This window comes from Acromyrmex echinatior, chromosome 15 (genome assembly GCF_024713525.1).
Source record: "Acromyrmex echinatior isolate Ae372 chromosome 15, ASM2471352v2, whole genome shotgun sequence".
In the NCBI taxonomy this organism is placed as follows: Eukaryota; Metazoa; Arthropoda; class Insecta; order Hymenoptera; family Formicidae; genus Acromyrmex; species Acromyrmex echinatior.
In genome coordinates, this window is record NC_141866.1 from 742,722 (window position 1) to 770,125 (window position 27,404).

The following is a 27,404-nucleotide window of genomic DNA, read 5'->3' on the forward strand; positions in this document are numbered from 1 at the left end:
TATATTTCTATATATACAAAAATATATTATTATTATTGCGTTTCTAGCTAACAATATATTGTTGATTTATACAATGATTCAATCCATTTCTGTAATTGAAGATAGCGGTACTTCGTTTGCGCGCGACAGATAAGAGGAATGGTGCTTCTTACTAAGGGTACGGTCAACGCGATGGTGCAAACGCTTTGAAGTGTTAACTGGTCAGTTTGTAAAATTCTTTCTTTTAATTGATCCTTCAAATGCTTCAAAGCATTTGTAACGAGATTTTGACCACAGCCTAAGTTGATATCCGAATCAAAAATGTCTTGTATACAATAATTTCAGACCTTGCACGTTTAAAATAAGTAGTTGGCAATTTACAGAAAACCTCAAAGAACTATGCTTGCAGAAAAGAGTTATGAGCTTTAGTATAAGAGCAATGAGTATTCGAAAATTTCATTTATATGCTACGAGATTGCCGCTTGTCATTCCAACATCCGAGCAGAATCGAAACTCAACCGAATATACATCGCGTTCCGAGCCCTGATATATATGCATATGCAAATAATTCAGTAAATAAAGTTATTTGGAAAGTTTAGATATATGTATTGTATATATGTACACACACACCACACACACACACACACACACACACACACACACACACACACACACACGACGCACGCACGCACGCACGCACGCACGCACGCACGCACGCACGCACGCACGCACGCACACACATATGTATGCATCAATAATTTACTAAATAAAATATATGTAAAAGATCTTCATTTGTATACATATGTAAATAATATGATATGTTTCTTGTTTATGAAGAAATTATTTCAACAAAATTGAAATAACTAATATTATATTTATTTTATTATTATTTTTCCTTTCAAAACAAAAAACTTTGACCAAGGCAAGAACGCTTTTTGGTATGAATCTGAGTAGGTCGATAATTCAGATCATTTCTATGATTCAACTTTTCATGATAGCGCCGCTGTCCGAATATCGCGGAATTAAAATATTGCTCGGTTTCATTGCTTCATGTCAATTTCACTCGTAATATACAATATAAACGAAATTTTCGGTGACTCTTTTCTCTTATACTAAAGTCCCTACTTCGTTTTTAAAAACATAGGATTGTTCTTTCAGGTTTTCTGCAATTCGCCAGTAACTTTTTATGAACGTGCAAGGTCTGAAACTCTTATATGCAACACATATTGTTAACAGAAGCCGATAACGAAAATGTAAGTCTTAAACATAAGTCTTAAATTTTCTTTCGTTTTTCGTATTTAATTGTAGCTGGCGAATTGCGTTATTGTCGATACTTTAATTGTGGAGAAGGACTTTTCAATCTATAAACACAATTAAGAGAAAAGAGTCTTTAATAATTAATGGTAAAACAGGACACTCCAGCATCCCCTTAAGAGATGGCAATAAGTATATCATACAATTGATTGATTTTTTGTGCCTCATGTTTTATGGGTTATGTAAGAGTCTGTATTCCCTACTTAATTCTGTGATTGGCGATCCGCTATCCGCTTAGGGTATATCCACACAAACTTGCAGAGTCGCATAAACGTATGCATAAAGAAAATTATTCAATCATTTCTGTCATAAAGACAAACATAAAATATGATTGGATGATTTTCTTTATACAAACTTTTATGCGGCTATGCAAGTTGTGTGAAATGGCCCTTATAGCCGCAGCATTCTTGCAAAGCATAATGCATAGTGCATAAGGGAACCAAATTCTTCTTTTCTATGGAATGGTAAGAAAGAAAAGATTCTGATTAATTGATTCGCTTATGCACTATGCATTATGCGTTATGCAAAAGTCTGTGCTGCGGCCGTTATCCAATCGCATTTCTCCTATTGGATTCAACGGAATACACGGTTTTTGATAGGTTAAAATCATTATTCCTTATTCCTAATTCCTTATTGCTACTATTGTGTACAGGGCCTTATAGCGGTATGAGCTTTTATAACCTCAATTATGATGGAGGCAAGTTCTTTCGCCATATCCTCAATAGTGGCTGATAGTGATTGATAGTGGCAAGATTCTACAATTAATATCTCGCTTTGTCGAACAAAGTAACGCTTTTTTTCAGATAGATTCTTTTCGGATAAAAACGCGGATAATTGAAAGTATAATTTTATCGATTTTTTAGCTAGTTGGAGCTAAACATTACCTTTATAACAATAAAGATCTCTAATAACAAAAATAACATAAAATTAGTTCTTTGATTAATTAAACATATGTGGTGACAAAATGAATCACTTATTACATACGGTTTTATTTTTGTTTATCATTACAGTAAGTAATAGAAAATATAACTTTGTATTTGTACATAACAAAGTGATCGTGTATCTGAATTTTATTTTCGAAATATCTCATATTTTTCTTATTTTAAAACATAATTTATACATATGTATCATAAATAAAAAGTAAATTACTGTGAAATTTGCCGAAATTATTATAAGTACTAATAATTAATTTTATAGATGGACATTGCTGTCGCAGAATTTTCGGCAAATGATTGTAAGATTTTGGGATTTAATAAAGCCAATGTGCTCTGCTCGACCTGTAAACATTTTGCCGAACCTGATCTAGAAAAAATTTAGTATGTAAAAATCTATTCCATCAAAAATTATTATGAATATCCAGAGTGTAAATGTATCTCCTTTTTTATTTCTAGTACCATATGTAAGGAATGTTGTCTAAAAGATAACGATTATGAATTGTCAAAACGTTATCCCAAAGCCATCCTTGAAGTGTGTACGTGCAAATTTGGACAATATCCACAAATACAAGGTATCCTACAATCATTTCTGATAAAAGTAATATAATATTGCAACTTCAAATTCAATATAAATCCATGTCTACTACATTTCTTTTAGCTTTCATCAAAAGCGATCGACCAAAAAAGTATAAAAACCTCAACATAAAGTATGTAAGAGGTTTAGATCCGATCATTAAGTTGTATGATGCAGAAAATAAAGTTGAAGATGTACTCGATATACACAAATGGGATACAGACTCTGTAGATGAATTTCTGTCGACTCATCTTTCTAAGGATTAAAATTAGAAAATATTACATTACATGATATTGTTTCTATTGAATTCTTAATAAACTATCCTTTTAATATGAATATTATATATATAGTACATATATGATTGTACTTTATTTTCTAATATTGTATGTATTCATATTGCCTATATTTGTTATCTCTAGTCATACAAATTCTTTTTTTAACCATTCAAATCTTAATATAATCTCATGTTCTGATTTTTTCAAAAATGTAAAGCACATTTTTTAAATAGATACAAAAAGATCCTTGTTTCATTAAAATGTCCTATCTTTACATATAACGAGATCACAATTGATCTGTTTCTCTTCATACATGGAAATATTATTCTGTTTTATTATTAAAAATGAACACTCATGCATGCAATTAAAATAAAATACAAAGTTGAAAATTTATAACATCATTCAGTATCTCTTGAATACATAAATGTAACATCACTTCCAGTATCTCTTGAATACATAAATGTTACAATGAAAAATCATTAATAATCTTTTAAAGAATTTAAATTAATAAGGGGATGCATTTACTTTGTTGTGAGGAACATAATAAAGAATTAGAAATTCTTGTATAGCCTTTACCATTTATATTAATAAATGATATAAGAATATTCTTATGGATATATATTGTGTATGGAAAACAAAGAGACAAATATCTAAATTTGACATTATGTATTTCGATTACGTATATCATCATATTAGTTGTGTGTTTAGAATTCCATGAAGTTTCTTGTTTACATTTAAAACAACGTCCTTTTTCTTGGTATCATATACACAACTTCTAATTATATTAGTGACATATCCAATATTTATCATTTGTGTGTGTGTGTGTGTGTGTGCGCGCGCGCGCGCGCGCGCGTGTGTGTGTGTGTGTAGTCAGCAATGATTTTAAAATATGATATACAGAGTATTCGATTTACCGACTCGATCTGACTCCAACTCAACGATCTGTTCTTTTTAACTGCATTTCTTGCACAATTCAGCTCTTCTTTTGCAGTTAAACAGAACAGATCATTGACTCAGAATCGGGTTGAATCAGTAAATCGAATACACTAATAGAAAGATTATCATGGTTGTAGCTAAAGAGAAGAGCTCATCATTTGTATAAAAAAAATTCTGAATCTCTCCATGGTGCTAATGTATAAGAGAGCGTTTATATTGGTCGTATACCGTAATTTATAAGAATCGACTAATCACAGTCAGGTATTCCCCTCTCATTCAACTGTAAGAAGGGAATACTCGATTGATCAATTTTTACACATTACAACATACGGTTACGGTACAGACAAGATGTACCATTCCCGAAGATGCGTAGTAGGAGTGAATTTGAGGGCAAAATTTGATTGGCTATTCCAACGCTATTATACACAGGAAAATGTATAGAGGTCAAAATTTGAATGATATCGCCATTATATGCAATGGTACACCTTGTATTCTTACATCATGGTTACGGTTAATATAAACGCTCCCTAAGTTGTTTATAGTTATAAACTTATAATTAAGAACTTCCTAGCAAACAAGCTATCTATCATCACTGACGTCAAAATGATGATAAAACACATTAGCTTGTTTGCTCTGAATTACCATCAATCATCATGTACAATCTTGGTCAAAAAATATTAGGCATTTTATTAACCATTATTTAACATTCAAGTTCAAAAATTGATTTATGTCATTTGCTGTTTGAATAAACTCTTAATGCACATGCGTCTATTTTCACTTTACATGCCTTTTACGACTATTTACTGATTGTAAGGGAGAAGGGCGGCTCATTTTTATAAGCGATTATTTTTTTTTTACAAATTCTCTTTATTTACAAATGGCATACATGATCGCTACCTAGGCATTCCCTTAAGCTCTTAAGTAGCTGTTGTGGCCATATTGAATCTGACATCACAAGCGATGAATGACATGTTGAAGTTTCTTGGATGCCATTTGTAAATATATATATGTATATATATGTATATATATGTACACACACACACACACACACACACACACACACACACACACGCACGCACACACACACACACACACTATGAGTATTTCTTAAATAGCGGACACTAATCATATAGTTATTCCTAATTAAAAATTGAGTCGAAAAGTCCTCTACCATTTTGTAATTTTCGCGATAATTAATAATTGGGCAGCCGGATACGCGCTTATTCGGCAATATTTAGAAATTAATATTTCATCAACATTGTAAAAATTGTGGAAGATTTTTCGGCTCAATTTTTAATTAGGAATTACGCTATATGATTAGTGTCCGCTATTTAAGAAACACCCTGTGTGTATATATATATATATACATCATACGTACATACATACGTACACCCATAAAAATTTTCACGGTTCCACTCCTAGATGATCGTTACCCTCCCCCCTCCTTCTGAGTTCGTATTTTGTAATTCGTTAAGATAGTAACGATATTATTGCGAAGATATTTTATAGTATAAAAAGCTGCGCAACAATGTCGTTACTGTTTTAACAAGTTACAGAATAGAGTATCTGGAGTGGTCAAATCATCGAAACATTACAGTTATATAAAAATCTCCGAATTGACTGAATGAAATACAAAATCCTTTTACAGAATTAGACGCAAAAATTAGAAGATGGTATATTTTAACCTAAAAATCAAAAAAAGCTTACTTATTTTGCAACTCCTAGAGCTATCATCTGACATAGACGTTTCCTTAATATAACAGTTTTATGGGTCCTTTGGACAAAATAACATTGCATTGTTCGTTCGATTATGTGAACGAACAATATTGTGTTTATAAAACTAAGATTAAAAGCTTAAAAAAAGATTTTTATTGATTTGCAAATTGCATGTATACGTGTATGCTTAGCAAAGACTGTAAACAAAGCAGTAATTGTGACTAGTAGTTACTCGATCTTGCAAAAATGGCATTGCAATATGTTAAATAAGGATAGATGTATGCGTTTGAGTAAGACAGAATAATAATGTAAGAATTGAATTTAAAATGTCACTGTTATCGACATTTTTAATTTGGAACTTTAAAAGTCTTCGATTAAGTTCGGCCGTCGCTGCAAATAATATAATTTTTCAAGCGATATAATTTCCGATTAATAAAAAGAATATAGGTGCCTAATATTTTGACCAAGGATGTATGTTCTGTTATAATGTTAATATTAATATAATGTGCAATATTAATATGTATATTAATATCCCACGCTTCGGTGATAAAAACGTGTTCTATTCATTAAAACTTATCCGAATGAATATGAGATACGGAATTAAATTTTTCTTATGTCAACGTTATTTTTTTCTCACATTTACTTTCATATTTCCATAAATCGGCATTATCTTATCGCCGAGATCTCCTGGCACGCGGACCACCGCGACCGCGTACGAATCCGCGACCTCTAGGTTGTTTCATTTGAGGACTATGATTTCGTTCTATCTTCGGTACAGACTTTTCAGGTTCGACATGTTCTTTTTCATCCGCTTCATCGATCAGGTTACCCATTTCAACATCATTGTCATTATCCATATCTGCCCACACTTCATCAACTGAAGGTTTTACATCCTGTATATTAGTAGCGTCTTCCACGGCGGTCTCTTTCGTATCCTCCTCCGCTTCGCGATTTTCCTCCTCCTCCGATTCGGCAGCATCGGCTTCCAATGGATCATACTTCTCCTCTCCGTCCGATCTCTTCGGTGTTACATTTACATTATCAGCACTACTCTCTTGCTGCTCCTTCGGCTTGTCATCATCATTTTCATCATGACTAATCTTACGACGTTTCCAATGTACATCACAATCTTCCTTAACTTCAACATTTTTCTCATTCTGTAAATATGATACAAGAATTTTACAAGATTTTCTTTATTTTATTTTACGGGATATAATTACTTACATCAATTTGTTCAGTTTCTTTCGACTCTGTAGTTGGCACATTCAATGTTAATGACTTTACTTCTGCCACAAAGTTCCGATAATGCGTGATGCTGCGTAGATGAGCGTTCATATCTTCAGCTAAGAGCATAAATCTTCGGCAACGCTCGCAATAAAATCCTTGGACCTCCTTGACCATAGATTTGCCTGTGTAAATATAATTTCTTGTAAAACTAATACAAAAAAAATACGCGTATATTTCCTTTTTTTAGTTCATGTAAATTAAAATTATATTTTTCCAATTTCAATAATCCATACCAATAAAGATATGATTTTGACGGCAATATTTGTAAGACGGTATCTTGAGTTTCTTCTCAGTTAAATTTTCCATAATATCCGTGATGTATTCTTGTTCTCCTGAATCCTCTTCTTTTTCGTTCTTCGAGTCATTACACACATCTTTCTCCTCATCTTCTGCAGTACGAACCTCCGCCTCTCCCTTTGCCAGTTTTTCTACAAAAATTTATCAATTAAAAATTCTCTTCGAAATATTAATTCGCAAATGTTTTCTTTCATTCATTTTCTTCACTACCTTTCTTTTTATTTTTCCGTTGTTCCTCGCATTGAACGGCATTCTTCATATGAGCCGGTGTTAAACAGTGCTCGTCATATTCTATGCGAGACGGAAATTCTTTTAAACAAGGAAAGCATCGAGGATGCAAAAATGTTTTCAATTGTTGATGCTTTTCGCTCTTCCTATGTGTAGATAAGGTTCCATAAAAATTCAGATCGCACATTGTACAATATTCTCTCACATTGAAATCTACAGAGACCTATCAAGAAATTATAAATAAATACAAATACCCTTACTATTAAATCTGTATATACATATATTCAACTCTTCTAGGAGATATAATTCTTACTTTTTTACCACGTCGTTTCGAATTGTTCAAACTAAGTTCACGCTGCTCCTCAGCAACTCGTAGCTCGTGTCTCATTAAATCGACTTTCAATTTGTACGATTCATCCAACTTTTCCATCATCAGTTGATGTGCACGTCCGCGTAAATGATTTTCGAAGGACTGCGAACAAATATAAAAATTAATTAATTCTCGGCGATTACATAGAAGATTTGGTATTAGGTGTTGGAATTAATTCGTAGCGTTTTTAATGAAAGAATGTTATTTATTTCACATGAGCATTAAAAAATACATTAATGAAAGTACTTCCCATCACTTGTAAAACGCTACGAATTAATTCCAACACCTAATAATTTCATCAATGATGCATACAAATCCATCCCACATATGCTTATTGCAAATATGACAAAACATATGGTTCATCGGAACTTCGGAGTAACGACTTTCAGCGTGTCTAACTTCCGATTTCTTGCCAGTCGTTTTCATGTTCTCTTTTTCAGTTTTCTCAGAGGTATCCTTTGCTTCTTTCGTAGAATCTTCAGCCGACTTCTCCACGTTTTTCTCGCTATCGTCCATTTTTTCATCTTCCATTTTTTCAACTTTTACTTCTTCCGTGTTTTTCTCATCCTTCCAATCGCGCTTCTTATCTTCAGACTCATCTGCATCACTGCTGTTTACATTATAAATAATCTAAGATAAAACTTATGTTCCAAGAAAAGTTTTATTATCAATTTAAACAGCTGAGTATATTAAATTTGTTATGAAAATTTTAACTTCTAATTATAAATTTAATTATATTATTTTGCAAGTCATAATATTTATCTCGATTCATATAAAATCCCTTTACAAATAAAAAAAATTACATCGATATAGAAGTGTATAAGAAGATGTAATACATACATCTTATTAGAATATAAAGTATATTATCACCGATTGGAACAATATACGTCAAAATACATTTTGATAAATGTACAGGGAGAAGAAATTACGGAAAGCAACAGCAAAATTTCATTGCACTCTGACCAATGTCTGTGAAATATAAGTTGAATTGCATTGACGGTATAGGATAAATATATAAAAAGAAAGATATAGATAAAAGAGAAAAAATTTTTTTCTGAGACTGATACAAAAACATATGTAGCTAACATTAAGAAACGTATATAAAATATATGTATATGTATATATGTATTTAGGCAAATAATCTGGAGAGACTGAAGACTTACTGAAATTTGAAGAAACTATACCAATCACAGGTAATCGGGAGCTTACCTTTTCGGAACAGGCGGTTCTGCTTTTTCGCTATCAGAGGTCTTAACATCCTGCTGTTCCTTTTTGGCAGTCTGATTTTGTTTAGAGGCAGGAATTGGTTTAGAAGATTTATCGTTGCGATGTTGTATTTGGTTTCCGTTCATACGTTGACTGCCAGACTGGGGTGCACGAGATTGTTGTGCGGATGGGCCACGTCGCCCAGCGGGGCCATCTCGGGCTCGATTGCCCATCTAGTTAAGTAGTAGAGGTCAAACGACCAAAAGCATCATGAGAAGTATCTGACGTAACTGTGAGTCTTCTCAAATCGAGATACTGGTTCTAGAAACCACTTTGAGATTTGAGGTAGAGAACAGTTCTACAATCGATAAATGGAAACAGGACGGAGCCGGTAAAATACCGAAGCTCTTTCTTCCATTTCCACACCAAGTATGGAAGGAAAAGGAGAAAACTGTAGAGTGCATCCCGATTTCAAGTTGAAAACGCATTGTATATATACAGGCGCGATCGCAATGATCATAAGATACGATCATAATTATGAAAAGTAGACGTGATTTTTTACCACTAAAAATACTTGAGTAAAACTTGGTGAATGCTAATAAACGTGAAGAAATCAAGTGAAAAATGCAACTCGTGTGTACAAGTGGTAGTATTTTGAATAAAGTGCAACCACATTGATTTTAATATCACATTAGTGGACAGAAGACTTTGGTTACACAGATTGTAATGTGAGGCAATATACAAATTCAGTCCTGCAAAAACCTTCAGTGAACTTCCAGTAGTAAATTGAGATTTACATTCTGAAATCAACACGTTTTTCAACAGTGCTCTTTTAATGAAATATTTTTATAGATGATATTTAGAAGCCGTTTCAGACAAAGCTGATCCATCAACAAGAATTATTATATCTTAGTGATTTCGCCAGCCGTGTCTAATTGAGTGAGCGATATATCCTATATAATCGATTCGTTTAAGAAAGGGAATTTATAACGTTCGGAAATAGTTAAAGACAGTTTGTGTCCATGCGAGAAAGCGTGGACTACAGATTGTCATTTTATAACTCCTGTTTACGATACAGAAGAAAATCGTAAGCAGGTGTCAAAAGAATTGTCTTAAAGATTACCTTGGTTTGTAAGAAAAAATGACGTATTCTATAATCGAAATTTCTTACCTTGTTGTATGGCTGAGGACGTTGATTCTTCATGGGATGCCGTGCCGGTCGATCGTTAGATCCGAATCGTCCGGAGGAATAATTCTGCTGAGTGGGATAATTTGGTCCAGGTCCAGAATAATTATTTCCCAGACTCATAAGAGACGGTACCTGCTTTTAAATGAATGAGTTAAATGAGCCCACTTAAATATAATAAGTCCACTGGGATTTTCTAACATCTTATTGACGATCGTCACTATTGTTAATTAGTGATAGCCAATGACAAGGACTATTCTGGAAAAAAGCATGGCTTTCATTGACTATTGTTAGTTAACAATAGCGACAATTGCAGATAAGACATTAAAGAATTCTACTATTGAGCATGAAAACTGAATTATCAAATAGAAATGATTCTCTTACCTGTGGTTGCGCCTCTTGCTGACTACGGAGTAAATTTGTAAGGAGGTTGCTGGCGATTGCTAGTTGTGCCTGCGGCGATGCCAAGGAGAGATTGTTGTTGGGTGTAGGCAGGATGCCTCTGCCAGGCATCATGCCACCCTCCCAGGGATTCATTCCACCCATACCACCACTCCCACTTAGTCCTCCGCCCATGTTACTTCCCATGCCACTGTTATTGCCAACTCTATTACCACCACCTCCACTAACACCCCGATTGAAAGTCCCTCGATTAAAGGAATCTCTTTTCACTCCACGATTATATGCCATTGTGTACCTAATGCTGATCAACATTTAAAAATAACATATTAATCTTGAATATATTCTTATTCAAAAGGAAACCAATCTATGCAGGATATTCTGCAATAATTTTTGAAAAATTTAGTCTTTTATTTTTTATTTTCTTTTCCTTTCTCTTTTATATAAAAATGATAATTACTGTAATAATTATGCTATATGGATTTTTCAATAATTAAATTTTAATACTAAATAAATATACTGTGCGTGCATACATCTTGTTAACATAACAATGAAATTAATAGAAGCAGAATTCTAAAATAAAGTCTGTTCTCCAAAGCAACGATAAAATAATACACATCATCATACACACACACGCACGCACGCATTATATATATAAAGGAAAGCCACCTATTTGAGATAGGCACCTAGTATAAAATAGCAGCGTTTTTACTAAACTAATAAACACTATCTATTGGTTCCACCATGAATTTATTGCTCTTCGATTGAAAACTATTAGAACTAAAAACTAGTAGAAAATTCATTATTAGATCATGCCTGTAGTCATTGTAAAAAGATTTTAGAATTTAAATGCTTCAAATTTCATTGAGATGAGCCTTTAAACCTTGTTTATTATTTAATAAATAAATATTTGGTAAATTCTTCATGTAGTGATAAGGCCATACTAATAGAAAAATATAGGATATGTTAAATTGTTTAATTACAGAAGTTCGATTTGATAATAATGTAAAACCATAAGGCCATGAAAATCGTAATATGAGATATCCAGGATATTTCTAATATGAAATAACCCATGCACCTATTGTATAGTGAAAATCGTTGCTAAAGAGTAAATGTTATTGTACAATAATGAAAAGGACAACCGGAACGTCGAGTACCTGTTTCTGCGATGCTTGATTCCAACTACCTGAAGACGAGTTCTGGGTATAATCTATCACATGCTTATTTTTCACGCACGCTGGCTGTTTGTTTACGTTTTAGAAACATGAAATAAAGTTTTTTAATTGCAATACCGATATATTTTGCGTTTTACGATTTCCTGGGGCATTTCATATTAAGAGCACATTTTTTTTACTTTGCGATTTGCTCACTTTTTACATTTCTTTAATTTAAAAAAAATTGAATTTGAATTAAATTTTATATAATGTTATCTTAAAGTTTATTAAATTCAAAATGACCTATTATTTTTTTAAATTCTGCCCATAAACTTCTAACATTTCAAAATGAACTTGGTATCTCATAATAGAAGCCTTTCCTCTATATAATATATTATATATTATATATATATATATATATATATATATGCGCGCGTGTGCACGCACACGTGCGCTGCATGTAAAAATGAAATTTGTCCTATTAAACTATTATTATATACAAATAGAAAAATCTCACAATATAAAAAATACAATACATATGTACTATGAGTGCATTCCGTTTTAACGTTCACACGCTGTAAACAATTCATTCTTGCTATGAAATAAGGACAAATAATACTTATAAGTGCTATAACCGCAAAACAGAACACATCTTATTTTGTACCAAAGCCTCGCAAAACGACGTGGCGGATAATAAATGTCTGACCGAAGCAATTCTAAAATACGATCGATCGTGGAACCGGATTTTTGCATACACGATACTCAGTGAAGGAATCGATAAACAAACTCCGATTTACCGAGATACTGATTTATGTGTTATAGTAAAGTCTTTTTTTTTGAAGTTTTCTTACCAAACTGATGACACTACGCGTAATATGAAGAAAAGCTGACAAGATCACAACAAGCGGAACGAAATGCAAACGAATGCAGCGAACGATCGCAAATGGCGGATTCTCTCCGATTATGAATTGTGGAATTAAGGAAGACTATCCACCATAATGCCTACTGCACACTGGAGGCGATAAGCTATGAGCGACGAGCGATATCCAATAAGAGCTTTGCTTTATGTCGTCACGTCAGAAAAAGCTCAGCTTTTATTGGATATCGCTCGTCGTTCATCGCCCATCGCGTCTAGTGTGAACTAGGTATAAAGTTATCTTAAAGGTGCATTCACATGCAAGCATCAAGCGTCAAGCAACGGAAGCAGTAACTAATCAACGAAGCGATTTTTACAATAGCGTAAAAAATATTTATTTTACACCATTGTTCATATCACCCAGCTGATTGGTTGCTGTTTCCACTGTTTGATGACACAAGTCGACATGAACGTCGTTCTATTCTTCTTGACATTCAGAGAGTGACAAAGATAGAATGACACTTATATCGACTTGTATCGACCCGTGTCATCAAATGGAAAACCCATCAAAGTAGCGTAAGGCTGCTTTTTCATACTGACGCTCATTTTCAGCGTCATAACAGGTCACGTGATCAAAATTGATGCTTGATATTCGTTAATTTTGATCACGTGATGTTTGATGCTTAAATCGAGCGTCAGCATGAAAATGCAGCCTTACGCTACTTTGAGCGGTGTTTTCCATTTGATGACACAGGTTAACACAAGTCGACACAAGTGTCGTTCTATCTTTGTTATTCTCTGAATGTCAAGAAGAATAGGACGACGTTTATGTCGACTTGTGTCATCAAATGGAAAGCACCCGATATATTGGGTCATCTAAAAAGTATCCGCGGTACTTTGTCACTAGATATATGACCATCAACACACATCTAGTGACAAAAAACCGCGGATACTTTTTAGATGACCCAATATTAAGAGCTTTAAGACTTAAACACAATAGGCACAGGCAATAGGCACAGCCAACAGGGAATAACGAGCCGTCAGAGCTCTGATGTGTAGTTCGATATTATATCCCAGAACTCTGATTAGTTGACTCATTATTTCCTATTGCCTGTGCCTATTGTGTTTAAGCCTTTATTTTTCCTGTAGCCGCAAAATGCCTCCGTGCACTATTGTCCTCTGAAGAAGTTAACTACGTAATAACGTCCACTTTTTGCAGTGTCCCTGATGAAAATAAATTATTGAAATCGTTGAAATCTCAATTAATTTAGATAAATTTTAATTATTTCAATGATTTATTTCCATCAGGAGCACCGCAAAAAAAGTGGATGTTGTTATGTAGTTGACATCTACTTCTTCAGAGGGCGATAGTGCACAAGTATTTTGCGGTTACAAAAAGGCCCTCATATCCTCTCTCAGGTTTCTCTCTGGTGTTACTGGCTGTCACTAGCCACCTAATGTCAACTAATGTTGATATTAGCATTATAAGCCATACTAGTTTAAGGCCTTCACTCTACATCCTGTATATAAATCTTTTTTTCACCTGTCGGTCATTTATACTGAACTTTTAGGTAAATATTTACTACTTATATCATTTCATCTTACTAAAGTTATTTAGCTATATACATACATAATTTTTTTAGGGTGCGTTCCGAATTAGGTACAAGGCGCACAATGCATCATTTGTCTTCGTTCACCGAAGAATAAAACAGGATGAAATGATGTTATATCAAATAATATCATATCACTCCATGCGTAATTCGGAATGCACCCTTAAAAAGATTTCTATGCAATTTTCTCATTTGCGAATTTTTACGGAAGAGTACTTTTATATTTGTGTAATTTTTTCTGTTATAATTAAAAATTTTAATCGCGCCTTATAAAATATATCCGCATTCATAACTGTTTTGATATATTTTCTGCAGCCGCGATTATTTTTTTGTAATAGAACGAAATTATTAATTCTGAGTGATGCTATTTTGAAGTAATTATTGATATTGTTCATTGTGCACAAAGAACATTGTGCTTATGCTATATTTATAGAGAAAATCAATATCTTTAATTTTTACGCATACATACACGTCCAATAGAGCTTGTAAGGTTTCTTATGACACAAAGTATATTCTTTCTTTTTTAATAGATGTGCACACGATAATGATATAAAAATAATTTTTATTTTTTTTTAGCAAACATACTGTGTCTTTAGAAAAAAAGAAAATGAGAAACGGTAGTAAATTGTTAAAAGTTCTTTTACAAGCCTCAGAGAAGGCAGCAAACATTGCTAGAATTTGCCGGCAAAAGGAAGCTCTTTTTCAATTGTTAGTACAAGAAAAATCTTTAGAAGAGAAAAACCCTCGTTTTTTCCAAGATTTCAAAACGTTAGCTGATGTTCTCATTCAAGAAACTATCAGACATGACATAGAAATTGAAGTGAGTACAAAAAATAAATTTTAAATATGGAAGTACAAAATGCTAGAAAAATATCTTAATATAATAACTTATTTCCAATGTAAAACTTTTAATTTGTCATAAATAGTTTCCAGAGTTGGCCAAGATAGTACAAGGTGAAGAAACCAATGTATTCAGCAATACCTTGGGAGAATCTATTATTGTTGAGATCTGTTCATGTAGCAAAGATACAACACAGCTACTGACAAAAGTTATGGGCAATGATGCTGTGGCAGCAGAGTTGCTTGCTGCCGAAGTCCATAAAGACATTCAGCTTTCAGACGTGCCAATCACATTAGACATTCCCAATGATTTCGATGTCAATATAGAAGACCTTGGTATTTGGATAGATCCAATTGGTAAGTATACAAGTAAGAACAGTAATTTTAAATTATTATATTCTATTGATATTTAGTAAATTTACATTAATTCAGGAAAAGACTGAAAAAAATACAAAAGTTGGACAGTATTATGGTAAAACATAAAGCTATGTCTCTTTTGTTAAGAATCATAATTGGCCTGTAAACTGAGACACAACACTTGTAAGAATTTTTGTTTGTTTTATAGTTTGATAAAATGCATACCTGTGGAGCAATTCGTGGAACTTTTGTAGATTCAACAGCAGATTACATAAGTGCAATGGAGACAATAGATGAACAGACCGGTTTATATTTGAGTGGGTTACGTTGTGTCACTGTCTTAATTGGAGTCTACAAAAAAAGTATTGGAGTACCAGTTTTGGGTGTAGTTAATCAACCTTTTTGCATCAATATAGACTCGCAGTAAGTATGTAGAATAGAAACAATAAACAATAAGATTTAGAAACAAGACAGTTTATTTATTAATATATATGTATGTATTTTTTAAATAAATTTATCTCAGAAATATGACTGCACGCTGATTACTTTTGGATTTTTAGTACAATCAATCTAAAATTTTAATAATCCTGAATTTAATAAGAAATATCTAAAACCTGTAAAAAAATTATTGCCTTGGCCAAAGATCGAAACTGAATTTTTAACATTCCATGTGAGTGTTCTCACAGTTAAACTATCAAGACCTTCTTCACAGGTTTTAAGATGTTTCTTATTTAATTTAGGGGGATTATTAATATTTCAGATTTATTGTGTTGAAAGTTCGAAAGTAATCGGCACGCAGTCATTTCTGAGATAAATTCATTTAAAGAATATACATTGATCCAAAATGGCGCTTCTCGTATATAGATGATGTTAAAACGATATACTTTTAATAAAATTTTCACAATGTATATATAATAATTTTTTTCTTTTTTCTCTTATTAACATCTTCATATATTTTAAAGCAAACAATATTAAGAATTTTTATTTTAGATCCCTTTTGTGAGAACACAATTAATACTAGAAATTTAAAATGCTTATTACAGTCGAAGTTGGATCTTCATTGTTTTAAAATAATTTAAACTTGAATTACTAATATATACTATATATGTATTTGCATATATATCATATTGTAATCTTTTCGAACTGTGCTGCGAATTATTTTTCCGGACTATAAACATAATTAAAACTATTCTAGTAATCGCGAATTAAATTGACAAGCAATTTTAATAATTTGATGATACAATCAAGCATGTTATAAAGATATTAGTATGTTGACAAACTGTTAATAAATTCATTGCGAAAAATATTATCCCGGCCGGGACTTGAACCCGGATCTCTTGTATTCCGTACGAGCGTACTAAGCCATTATCGAGACAACAATTCGACACAATTCGAAAAAATTATAATATGGTATATATGCAAGCACATAGTATATATTAATAATTTAAGTTTGAATTATTTTAAAACAATTATTTTGAAGATCCAACTTCGACATTTTAAATTGCTAGTATGTTAAAGTACATATTTGTTAAGACTAAAAGCAATTCTTTTTGACATAAACGTTTATATACGTTTTATATTGGAATTATTAAAAAATATATTTAACCAAACAAACAAAACTCGTTTTATATTTTCCACTTCATTATATTTTGTATTGATTGGACAGATGGACAGGAAAATGTTACTGGGGTTTTCTGGGAGGTGGAGTCGCGAAGTCTTCCATAAGTAATGCGTGCAACGTCGATAAAATCATTTTACTTAGCCACTTTGAAGATGCAGATGTAAAATCAAAATTGTTAAACAGTGGATTCAGATTAGTGGAAGCAACAGGAGCAGGATACAAGATACTGAGCGTCGCTATTGGACAGGCGGCTGCCTACATCTTGTCAAAGGGTTCCACTTATAAATGGGACACGTGTGGACCACAAGCTCTCTTGTCTTCGGTTGGTGGAAATATCATCGAATTTAAAGAATTTATTGTGAATCCAGATTCAGACAATCTAAGCGTGAATTATTTACCTATTGGCACAAATTTCTCTAATCGTGCAGGTTTGATAGCATACAGAGATCCTCAAATTTTGGAAACCTTCAAGTGTATTTTATGTAAATCTCGTTAATAAGTATGACGAGATATATTAATACTAAAGCTTGACATTGAATTTAAAAAATTTTATGATAATTATATTACTATTTATGTGTATGATTATATAAATAAAAATCATATTCTACTCTATAAGTTTCATGCGAAAACTTCTGGATGATGTTTTCATAGTTGTTTCTTATACTTATTTTGTGATATATGTGAACTTTGATTCAATTGTCCTAAATATTTATTATATATATAATGTATCTAATAAATATATCCACTAATATTATATTTGTTGATTTGACAAATAGATTTGTTTGCTAATTGATGTAATTCTAATTGTTAATTATGATATAATAAATGTGAGTCTAAGTAAGAGAGGTCATTTAATTTGTATTAATTATATATGTTTATTTTTATTTGTATACAATGATTATACAATGTAAAAAAAATATATTACACAATATAAAAAAAATTTGGTTAATCATTTATATTAAACTAGTATATGATAATTATAATTATATTGTATGGTTTCCATGCAACAATTTATTTAGATAAACATCTGTTACCATATTTATTCAATAAAATCAGTGTAAAGGAAAAAGAATTAGCGAAAAAAAAGAAGAACGCGAATAACATGATAAGTACAGGATTGCAACGAGAGGAAGAAAGAAAGCATGGATATAGAACTGTAATGGACGAATAAGAGAACTGCATACTACCAGTGTTGGAACCTATCTAAGTAAAAAGATCTAGATTCAGTATCTAGATACTTTAGCTGTATCTAAATGCATTACCTAGATCCTTATAGGCGGAGATACCTGGGTTTCTATTCTTGAAAAGAAACATATACGAAATTCTAGTAGGAAAATACTATAGTATACGTAACATACACTGTAGTTTTTTCTTAGACTTTTGTATACGTTTCTTTTCAAGAATAAGGGCCCTGTATTTGTATCTAGTTATTTTTGGATCTTTTAAGTTTTAAATACACAAGGTACTTATACATTTTATTTCATGTTATATTAGAAACTTAATTTTTGATTATTATCTATTGGGTCATCTAAAAAGTATCCGCGGTTTTTTGTTACTAGATGTGTTGACCATCTAGTGACAAAAAACCGCGGATATTTTTTAGATGACCCAATATAAATCATCTTTACTATACTATACTATAAATCATCAAGAGTTCTTCAATGTTATGAAGAAAAAAAGTTTTGAAAATTTTTTTTGTTTAACAATAGTTAATAGTGGTAAAAAAATTTAAAAAAATTTTTTTTTTTACAACATTGAAGTACTCTTGAAACCGTACAACTTTTGTTTAAAAAATTTTTTTCCATCTTTTATACTTCTGACGATATTCGAAAGAAAAATACCGTTTTTTTTTCAAAGAAATGTTTAACCTCTTAAACATGATTTAGAGCATATAAAAAAATACGTGTCTCTTAGATCTTCGTGTTTGACAACATATTTCATGGAGAATCAAATCGGTTCCGGACAGTTGTGAAACTTTCCTTGTGAGTCGAAAAGTCCTTTATCATTGTGCAATTTTTGCAATACTTTAGGAGTATTAATTTCTAAATATTATTTCTAAATATTATTTATCATTGTGCAATTTTTGCAATACTTTAGGAGTATTAATTTCTAAATATTGGGTCATCTAAAAAGTATTCGCGGTTTTTTATTGACCCAATATCACTTAATGAGCACGTATCCGCGCGGATACCATCAAGGATGCGCCTATTGGTCAAGATCGTTTGTTGCGCGGAGAATAATGACTGCTTGATAATAAGCGCTGCTTGAGTTATGGTGCTTAGCGCGCGCCTATCAAGTAGTCCTCGCGCGATAATCGATTGCAACTGATAGGCACAGTCTTGATGGATATGTGCTTATTTGGTGATCTTTAGAAATTATTATCTCTTAAAGTATTGCGAAAATTGCAAAATGATAAAGAACTTTTCGACTTAATTTAATCCGTTCTACACTGACAATGAGAGAAAGGATTTTGTTAATTTAATAAGCCACCAGTTTATATTTAACAAGTAATCGGCAAATATGTGACAACAATTGATTTATTGTGATTGTTACTAGTCTGCTATACCAACTAATTATTAGTAATAGAAGCAAACTATATAGAACCTAACCTATCTTTTGGATAGACTTTAGGATCGTTTATCATAAAAATCATAAGATTTGTTCGCGTCGCAAGCTCTAACATGCTCCTATCATAGTTTCTGCTCATTCTATCAAGCGCGTTGGAGTAAGAGCTATAATAGGAGCATATTGGAACGTGTTAGAACATGCGATGCGAACAAATCTACAGACGATCGTGGGATAACTTAAGTCGAGGGAAACTGATCAATTACAGGTAAATATAGAGAGAATACTTGACTAGAATTGATCAATTTCTTATGATTTAAGATCCTCGTTGATCGTCTACGACTTCTATGTATACATACATATGAACCTTTTATTTGCTAGCGATACTATTGATTATTTATTACATTGACGAATTAGAAATAATTTGCAATAGTAATTAATCGATCGTTTTCTTAACAAATATCACATTTATTTTCCCTTGATTTGTTCCTATAACAAAATAATTTCTCTCAATGTATCCACTCATGAGAAGTGATCTCGTAGGTCGGGAACCTCCTGTATATGAACGCAGCTTGTTGTTTTGACTTAAATTTTCATTATAAAGATATTCTTTTATGTATTAAAACAAACAAATAAAATGTAGCATTTTATGCTGCTTATATCTTTTCCTCTTTTCGTTTTCTCTATTTTTTCCTACTTTCTCATTTTTCTTTTTTTCTTTTTTTTTAAGTACCTAAAAAGTACCTAAATTTTCGGATACTTTTTTCTTATATCTGTATCTATACTTAGGTAATTATAAAAAAATGTATCTGTACTTATACCTAAATACATTTTCTACGTAATATCTATACCTATATCAGGAGACATGGTAGTGTCTCTGGCTATGTTAAAAAAAAAGTAAAAGACATAAAGACACTACAAAGTTTTTTATCCCGAGCCACCAAAGTCCATTTTTTTGGGAGGGGGGGGGGTACAGAACTACTAAAATATAAAAAATTTTGAATCGCACGTAACATATCCTGAAAGGCGGCATCGCCACGAATAATTTGAGTCAAAAAAAATAAAAATCGGTCAAGCCGTTCTAGGCATACAAGCGGTCGAAAAATGATGATTTTCATGAAAAATGAAGTAACATCTCCTTCTTCTCCTTCTTTTTTGTCCGCAGTCATATGCATCTTTCTTCTCTCTCACCTTTCACTCACATCTCCCCCAACTTCGACCAACTTCACCCCCTCCTCCTCCACCACCCACCCTTACCACCCCTTTCTTTTTCGCTCTATCTCACTCTCTTTCGTCCTCTCTCACCCCCGTCTGTTGAAAGTGTCCGATGGTCATTCAGGGTCATGACTTTAATAATAATATGAGTTAAATAATAATGAGTTAAATAGTTTAATAATATGAGTAAGAATCGTTTTAATTTTTTTAGATAGCTTTGTAATGCGTGATGGGTGACTGCTACAATTCTCCGAAGATTGTTCAAAGATTGATGGTTCGAAGATTGATGATTTTCATAATGTGTGGAAGAGTCAAGGTTATCGGAAGTGAATTGTCTTTCGATGGTCACTAAGGATCATTACATTGACTAATATGTCATAATCAGCATCATCAGAGTTGAATTCCCTATTCCATTTTTCATAACTTCTTAACGTGAGATAGGTGACTGCTTAACCTTCCGAAGGTTGCAAGAAATGTAGTGGGAAGACAAGTATCGTATGCCGCAGGTCTATGTTAATAAGTAATAATTCCAAATTGAAGAAAAGGAATAATATTAAGTAAAAGTTACCGAAATATGATAAAAAGACTATTCAAAGTTTGCATATAAGTATAAAGAACTAAGCCAAATTAAAAATAACAAACGACGTTTCGAGCCCGATAAGGTCATTCTCAATGTTATAATTACAAAATGACAAGTATATATATATTTAAAATAGATCGATTTTAAAACTGGTCGATAAAGAGATAAAAAAAATATATGTACAGATTTCTAGTGGATGTGTACTGATGGTCATTATTGCAACGTGTCGTTATACAACTGACATTACGTCCCAGTTGATGTAACGCGTGTCATTATGAATATATACTTAAAATAAAGAATGGGCCCTTCCATCTTTCCTAATTCCTTGACTTTTGTGTATAGTTATTCCTAAGTGTATAATTATAACTGAGAGACAATGGAAATTATTTCCGATGTACCATCATTTTGTGAAATATTTCGAATTTAATATCTACTTTCGTTATTGTGATTTCTTTGTTATCCGAAATAACTATTTTAATGGAATCAATATGATTTCCATCAACAGAGCGATTAACTGCATTGCCTATCATTCCATTGACAAGTCCCAAAGTTACATCAATGTCTCGTCGAATCATCACTTAATTTAGCGCCAATTTTAATCGCTATTACTCTTTCAAGCTGTTTCCAAAACTTTATCATCTTTGTTTTCCAAAATTTTGTGCACTCTTTTTTTCAATGCTGGAGCACAATTGGCATCATCTTCTGCTATCAGTACAATTTTATTACCGTCAATTTTATCGAGCATTGCCATGTTCAAAACCTTGCACAAATATCACGTGCGTAATAAACATATTGTATCAACTGGTAATTGATTCATATAAGTGCAAAGTTTATTCAATCTTTCGTCGCAACTACTTCCTTTAAAATAGATTTTTCTCGACTGAAGAACATTGATATCGAAATCCGTTACCAAACTTATGCGTATTTTAGAAAGTATTATATATTACGATATATGTTGTCGCATCTTTGTCGTATATTAATCAAGAGTTCGTTGCAATCGAACAATCCTCTCCAAGAATCAGATCCATCCATGGTACTTAAATACTTGTGAATTTCTGATCGAGATATTTTCGGAGATTGTTTCTTTTACAGAGGGAAACTGCAACAAGTCTCCAAACAAAAGAATGTGTTTTCTGCCAAAGAAACTATCATCTGTCGTATCAATTTCACATAATCGTAGATTGATAAACATAAATGTCACATTCAAAATCATAGATACTTCATCAATTATAAATAATTCGACAGTCTTTAATTCGACACTCTTTAGTCGTATATTTTGCCATAGATTCATGGGTAACGAGTAGTTGAAACATTTTATGGATCGTCAAGCCATTGATATTGAATGCCGCGATACCCGTGGGAGCAGATATGGCAGTCGCTTTTTTTAAATGTATCTGATCCAATGTTTAATCGGTTCAATAAGAAACTTTTTCCTGTATCACCCTCGCTACTTATGTACAGTCGCAGAATCTGATTTTTATTTTGTAAAACTTGACATATTCTATCGAAGACTTTTCTGGCCTTCGTCGCCTTCAATCGCGCATCATTTGCGATAAATTAATCGGGGTGTCAATCTTACCAAAATCTATCAGATCTTTCATCGCGTTGTCAGCCTCTATCGGATTGCAATCCAGTTCATTGTCATCGAATTTGTCTCTATCTGCTGTTTTCAGATCATTTTCGCGCTTCTCGATTAATTCAGCAACGCACACAAAAGCTGTATTTCTTCGAGCCTTTTGTGAATTTCATCGCCTTCGTCAAAGCAGACATTGAATTCTTAAAGGCATCCGTGTAAGTCTCGTATGCACCTTTGATTTCACTCAAATCTCTCCACGGTTTAAACAAAAGGAGCAACGAGTAAAAATATTTTTCGAGTTCAATTTTTACATTAAATCGATAATGATTAATTAAATAACACTTTTTTCATTTTTTTTTTAAATAAACTGATACAAGTTTATAACACTTGACTTCGTCATTTTTTGGCATCTGTTTCGAATTTCCCAAAATCTGGCAAAATCGTACAAATTAAATGATTCTAATTCCTTAGATTTGCTTGAATAGTAATCATCGATGAGCGATGGACAATAAATATTCGTAGAATTTTCATCGAGAGCTTTAATTTCATTAAATGTTTTAACTTTTCTGTTTCTCATCTCATTAACGTCAATCCATTTGACAATGATATCACTATCTGTACCATACAAGGGATTCCTAACAGTGTGTCCGCAGCTTCTAAAGTACCGCATTCTCTGTTATTCAATGAACGCATCACAAAATTCCACAGTTCCGATGCCAAGGACTTATTGGAATGTATTATTGCAAAGTCTATATTGCATTTCTCCGATTTTGTCGTGTATTTTGTTAAAGGATGAGTTTAAAAACTCTAATTTTTTTCCAATAAATTGTATGTCCATATTCCCCTCCCAGGCTAACTTGGTAGCCAGATTATAATCTGCAACCCTTAAGGCATTTCCATCTTGGAGCGAAAGTGTTGGACATTTTACGGCAGCGCGTTTCCAAAATAATTCAAACACTGATTGGAATACGATGATTTAAGAAATCAACCAAAAAATTTCCCAATCTTTGTGTCAAATCTCTATGTCAAAGATCGTGTTAAAATCAAATAGACGAAGAAAATGTCGTTGCGTTCTCAAAAAATGGACGATGGAGGGGCCTATTCTTTATTTTTAGTATATTCATATAATTCGCATGATCCAGATTTTAATGGGTCATGGATGCTTTGAGGTCTACTGTTTTGAGATACAGCGTAACACGTCACCGATTTGTGCGCATTCGTGCGACTGCGGATACGGCGATGCACATGCTATTGTTTTGCCCATCTTGGGCTGCGGAGAGGACGTCACTTTTTGAGCGATTGGGGCTCGATGTCCTTGACAGGACGTACGGCTCCATTGTCAGGGCAGCTATGTGCTCCGCTGCGTGTTGGACAGCTCTCGCGGATTTCTGCGAGACCGTCATGCGGTCTCCTTCTCGCAAGAAGGAGCGGGCCGAATGGGAGCGTCAGGCCCTGAAGAGGCAAAGGGCTCTTTTAGCTCGGGCCTGATAATAACCATGTAAAAATGTATATATAATATACGTATTACGATAGTATTTAATATAATATAGGGTAGGATTCTAACTTCGAATATCATGGAGGTGGGAGCGTATACGACTTGAGTGCACCCTGATGAAATATCGCCGGGGCGGTTCCGAGGTGTGCCCAATGTAGCTTGCGGAGATGCTGAATAGGGGGAGTTTTTTAACAGGTAAACGATGATGTCCGCTGTCCTTTTTTATACATAGACTCATCGAATCCTGCACAATCAAGAGACCGGCTCCTGATTGTTAGTCCGGTTAGATTCTCCTCGGGAGCATTCCGGATGAGGGGCTATGTGTGTTTTTCTCCTCCTCGCAAACAAAAAAAAATTATATTCATACAATATTAAAAATTCATTCTATTGTAATCAAAATAAATATTAAAGATTGTGTTAAAATCGCAGAGACGAAGAAAATATGGTTGCATCCTCACGAGAATGGGCCTAAATTCTTTATTTTAAGTATATTCATAGAATATTAAGAATTCATTCTGTTACAATTGAAATAAATATGTAACGTATAGTCAATATTTATTATAATTATGAGTTACATATATACTATTAAATATATAATATATATGCATATGATATATAATTATATGTATATACCATATGCTTCAATTTTTTCTAACTGTATTGCATAAATTGTAGTTTATAGAAAGTTAAGAGTCAAAAATATATACATTTGTGATACTTGCATTACTAGAAAGCTGTCCTGTATATCTCTGAAAAGTAGGTGATATATCCCTAAAAATTCATTAAAATGAAAAGGTCAGGCCATGTTCAAAAACAGATCTTCAAAAATGTAAACCTTTTAAAATTTAAACGATTATCTGAAAATATATTATCTAACAATATACATTACCATGAAAAGTAACTGATATATTATTCAAGGTTCCAGTTTAAAGTGAACATACATAAAGCGTATTCTCAAAAATGTAAACTTTTAAAAATGTAAACGATTATCTGATAATATATTATATAATAATATACATTATCATGAAAAGTAACTGATATATTATATTATTCAAGGTCCCAGTTTAAAGTGAACATACATAAAGCGTATTCTCAAAAATGTAAATCTTTAAAAATTTAAATGATTATCTGATAACATATTATCATGACAAGTAACTGATACATTAATAAAGATGTCGGTTCAAAGTGAACATACATATAAAGTGTATCCTAAAAAATTTAAACCTTCAAAAATTTATTTAAAATGTGTTCTAAAAATTTAAATCTTTAAAAATTTAAATGATTATATGATGATATATTATCATGACAAGTAACTGATATATTATTGAAGATGCCAATTCAAAGTGAACATATACAAAGTATATATTATTTAAATTTAATAATATGTAATCATGAAAAGTAACTTATATGTTATTGAAGGTGCGAATTTAAAACGAACATACATACATACAAGTAAAACAGATTACAATTTGATTCTAGAAAATAAATGCTGTATGTTATTCTTAGTGCACAAAATAAAAATCGTTTATTGAGATTCGATTTGAAATTTATATTAGCTCGTACAATGAAAAATAATTGCTTGTAATTCCAGAGTATCAATTTGTTAATGACTCGGAAAAAGAACATAGCAGCCTACTCTCAAAACTTTGATGAGTTTCTTGGTGTCCACTTAGAAATAATATCGAAGTATTTACAGAGTAATTGAGAGGAATTGGGTGAATTAAAGGCACAACTCTACTTAGGCTCTTTTTTAAGAAATTAGCTTTTTTATATAATATTGATCGTAGAGAAATATTATAACTTCTTAAAAATATTACATAAATTTATTTGATACTGTTTGATACTCGTTTATGTATAATAAAAAAGTTGCAAGTTATTTTAATTTTTATTAAAATCAAGATTTTCTAATTAGACCTTTATTCCGTCCATCCCCTTAATTATTACAAACTTGAAATACGAAAAGTATTACATTAGAATGATATTTTCAAAAGCTCTATAACGAAGTGAATATATTACGTCAAATAATCAGTAAATTTTTTAACCGTATAGCTTTTTTGTACTTGACCCGAAAACTTTTTATTTATGAATTTTGGGTTTACTTAATATTTGCTAGTTTCAGGCTATAAGGTAATATTTTTTGATTAATAAATCACTTGCTGAAAATACGGTATAAACTCAAAATCGGAATTGATATGAAAATTCGAAATTTGACTAAAAAAAGATTAGAAGCTTTTAATCTGAATCATTTTTTAAATTCTTTTACTTCAATATTCCATCCATCGAAAGTTTTTTTAGAGCAAGCCGCCATCTTCTTTTTCCGAGTCATTAACAAATTGGTACTCTGGAATTACAAGCAATTATTTTTCATTGTATGGGCTAGTATAAATTTCAAATCGAATCTCAATAAACTTTTATTTTGTGCACTAAGAATAACATATAGCATTTATTTTCTAGAATCAAATTGTAATCTGTTTTACTTGTATGTATGTATGTTCGTTTTAAACTCGCACCTTCAATAACATATGAGTTACTTTTTATGATTACATATTATTAAATTTAGATAAAATATATAATATTTTATGTATGTTCACTTTGAATTGGCACCTTCAATAATATATCAGTTACTTGTCAGGATAATATATCATCATATAATCATTAAAATTTTTAAAGGTTTTTTTTAAGATACATTTTAATTAAATTTTTTTAAATTAAAGGTTTAAATTTTTTAGGATACACTTGATGTATGTTCACTTTGAACTGGCATTTTTAATAATACATCAGTTGTCATAGTAATATATTATCAGATAATCATTTAAATTTTTAAAGGTGTACA

General features: G+C 32.1%; 3 protein-coding genes and 1 long non-coding RNA gene across 10 annotated transcripts; 2 read left to right on the forward strand and 2 right to left on the reverse strand.

Moving 5' to 3' along the window:
- The first annotated feature begins 1,932 nt into the window (after positions 1-1,932).
- On the forward strand, positions 1,933-3,338 carry LOC105151245 (selenoprotein F). Of its 4 annotated transcripts, XM_011064838.2 has the most exons (5): positions 1,933-2,079; positions 2,157-2,302; positions 2,491-2,609; positions 2,685-2,800; positions 2,887-3,338. In XM_011064838.2, the coding sequence occupies exons 2-5, from the start codon at positions 2,258-2,260 to the stop codon at positions 3,066-3,068; spliced, it is 462 nt and encodes a 153-aa protein (XP_011063140.1). In that variant the 5' UTR covers positions 1,933-2,079; positions 2,157-2,257; the 3' UTR covers positions 3,069-3,338. The 4 variants fall into 4 exon arrangements, with proteins under 4 accessions (XP_011063140.1, XP_087270137.1, XP_011063139.1 ...); XM_087414011.1 differs by lacking the exon at positions 2,157-2,302 and having other exon boundaries at positions 1,955-2,079; XM_011064837.2 differs by having other exon boundaries at positions 1,956-2,302.
- A 390-nt stretch (positions 3,339-3,728) lies between these two features.
- On the reverse strand, positions 3,729-12,867 carry Pep (Protein on ecdysone puffs). Of its 3 annotated transcripts, XM_011064841.2 has the most exons (10): positions 12,708-12,867; positions 10,688-11,006; positions 10,289-10,441; positions 9,121-9,350; positions 8,224-8,521; positions 7,855-8,013; positions 7,524-7,764; positions 7,250-7,444; positions 6,954-7,138; positions 3,729-6,886 (listed from the first exon to the last, which is right to left on the reverse strand). In XM_011064841.2, the coding sequence occupies exons 2-10, from the start codon at positions 10,991-10,993 to the stop codon at positions 6,401-6,403; spliced, it is 2,253 nt and encodes a 750-aa protein (XP_011063143.1). In that variant the 5' UTR covers positions 10,994-11,006; positions 12,708-12,867; the 3' UTR covers positions 3,729-6,400. The 3 variants fall into 3 exon arrangements, with proteins under 3 accessions (XP_011063143.1, XP_011063144.1, XP_011063145.1); XM_011064842.2 differs by lacking the exon at positions 12,708-12,867 and having other exon boundaries at positions 10,289-10,438; XM_011064843.2 differs by lacking the exon at positions 12,708-12,867 and having other exon boundaries at positions 8,224-8,518.
- A 1,236-nt stretch (positions 12,868-14,103) lies between these two features.
- Positions 14,104-17,981, forward strand: Ipp (inositol polyphosphate 1-phosphatase). Of its 2 annotated transcripts, XM_087414010.1 has the most exons (6): positions 14,104-14,283; positions 14,356-14,807; positions 14,899-15,142; positions 15,249-15,519; positions 15,774-15,942; positions 17,186-17,981. In XM_087414010.1, exons 3-6 carry the CDS (start codon positions 14,930-14,932, stop codon positions 17,634-17,636), a joined length of 1,104 nt encoding a protein of 367 aa, XP_087270136.1. In that variant the 5' UTR covers positions 14,104-14,283; positions 14,356-14,807; positions 14,899-14,929; the 3' UTR covers positions 17,637-17,981. The 2 variants fall into 2 exon arrangements, with proteins under 2 accessions (XP_087270136.1, XP_011063146.1); XM_011064844.2 differs by lacking the exon at positions 14,356-14,807.
- Positions 17,982-18,150: 169 nt separating this feature from the next.
- Positions 18,151-26,963, reverse strand: LOC105151248 (uncharacterized). Its single transcript, XR_846811.2, has 2 exons — positions 24,641-26,963; positions 18,151-24,560 (listed from the first exon to the last, which is right to left on the reverse strand). It is a non-coding gene; the product is annotated as an uncharacterized LOC105151248 (long non-coding RNA).
- Between the last annotated feature and the right edge of the window lie 441 nt (positions 26,964-27,404).

Coding starts and splice junctions, on each gene's coding strand:
- Ipp (XM_087414010.1), top strand. CDS start 14,930: ATGAGAAACGGTAGTAAATTGTTAAAAGTTCTTTTACAAGCCTCAGAG. Junction 15,520..15,773: donor TATTTGGATAGATCCAATTG/GTAAGTATACAA, acceptor GAACTTTTGTAG/ATTCAACAGCAGATTACATA. Junction 15,943..17,185: donor TGCATCAATATAGACTCGCA/GTAAGTATGTAG, acceptor TTGATTGGACAG/ATGGACAGGAAAATGTTACT.
- LOC105151245 (XM_011064838.2), top strand. CDS start 2,258: ATGAATCACTTATTACATACGGTTTTATTTTTGTTTATCATTACA. Junction 2,610..2,684: donor CCTGATCTAGAAAAAATTTA/GTATGTAAAAAT, acceptor TTTTATTTCTAG/TACCATATGTAAGGAATGTT. Junction 2,801..2,886: donor ACAATATCCACAAATACAAG/GTATCCTACAAT, acceptor CATTTCTTTTAG/CTTTCATCAAAAGCGATCGA.
- Pep (XM_011064841.2), bottom strand. CDS start 10,993: ATGGCATATAATCGTGGAGTGAAAAGAGATTCCTTTAATCGAGGGACT. Junction 10,442..10,687: donor AGCAAGAGGCGCAACCACAG/GTAAGAGAATCA, acceptor TTCATTTAAAAG/CAGGTACCGTCTCTTATGAG. Junction 7,765..7,854: donor CGAAACGACGTGGTAAAAAA/GTAAGAATTATA, acceptor ATTTCTTGATAG/GTCTCTGTAGATTTCAATGT.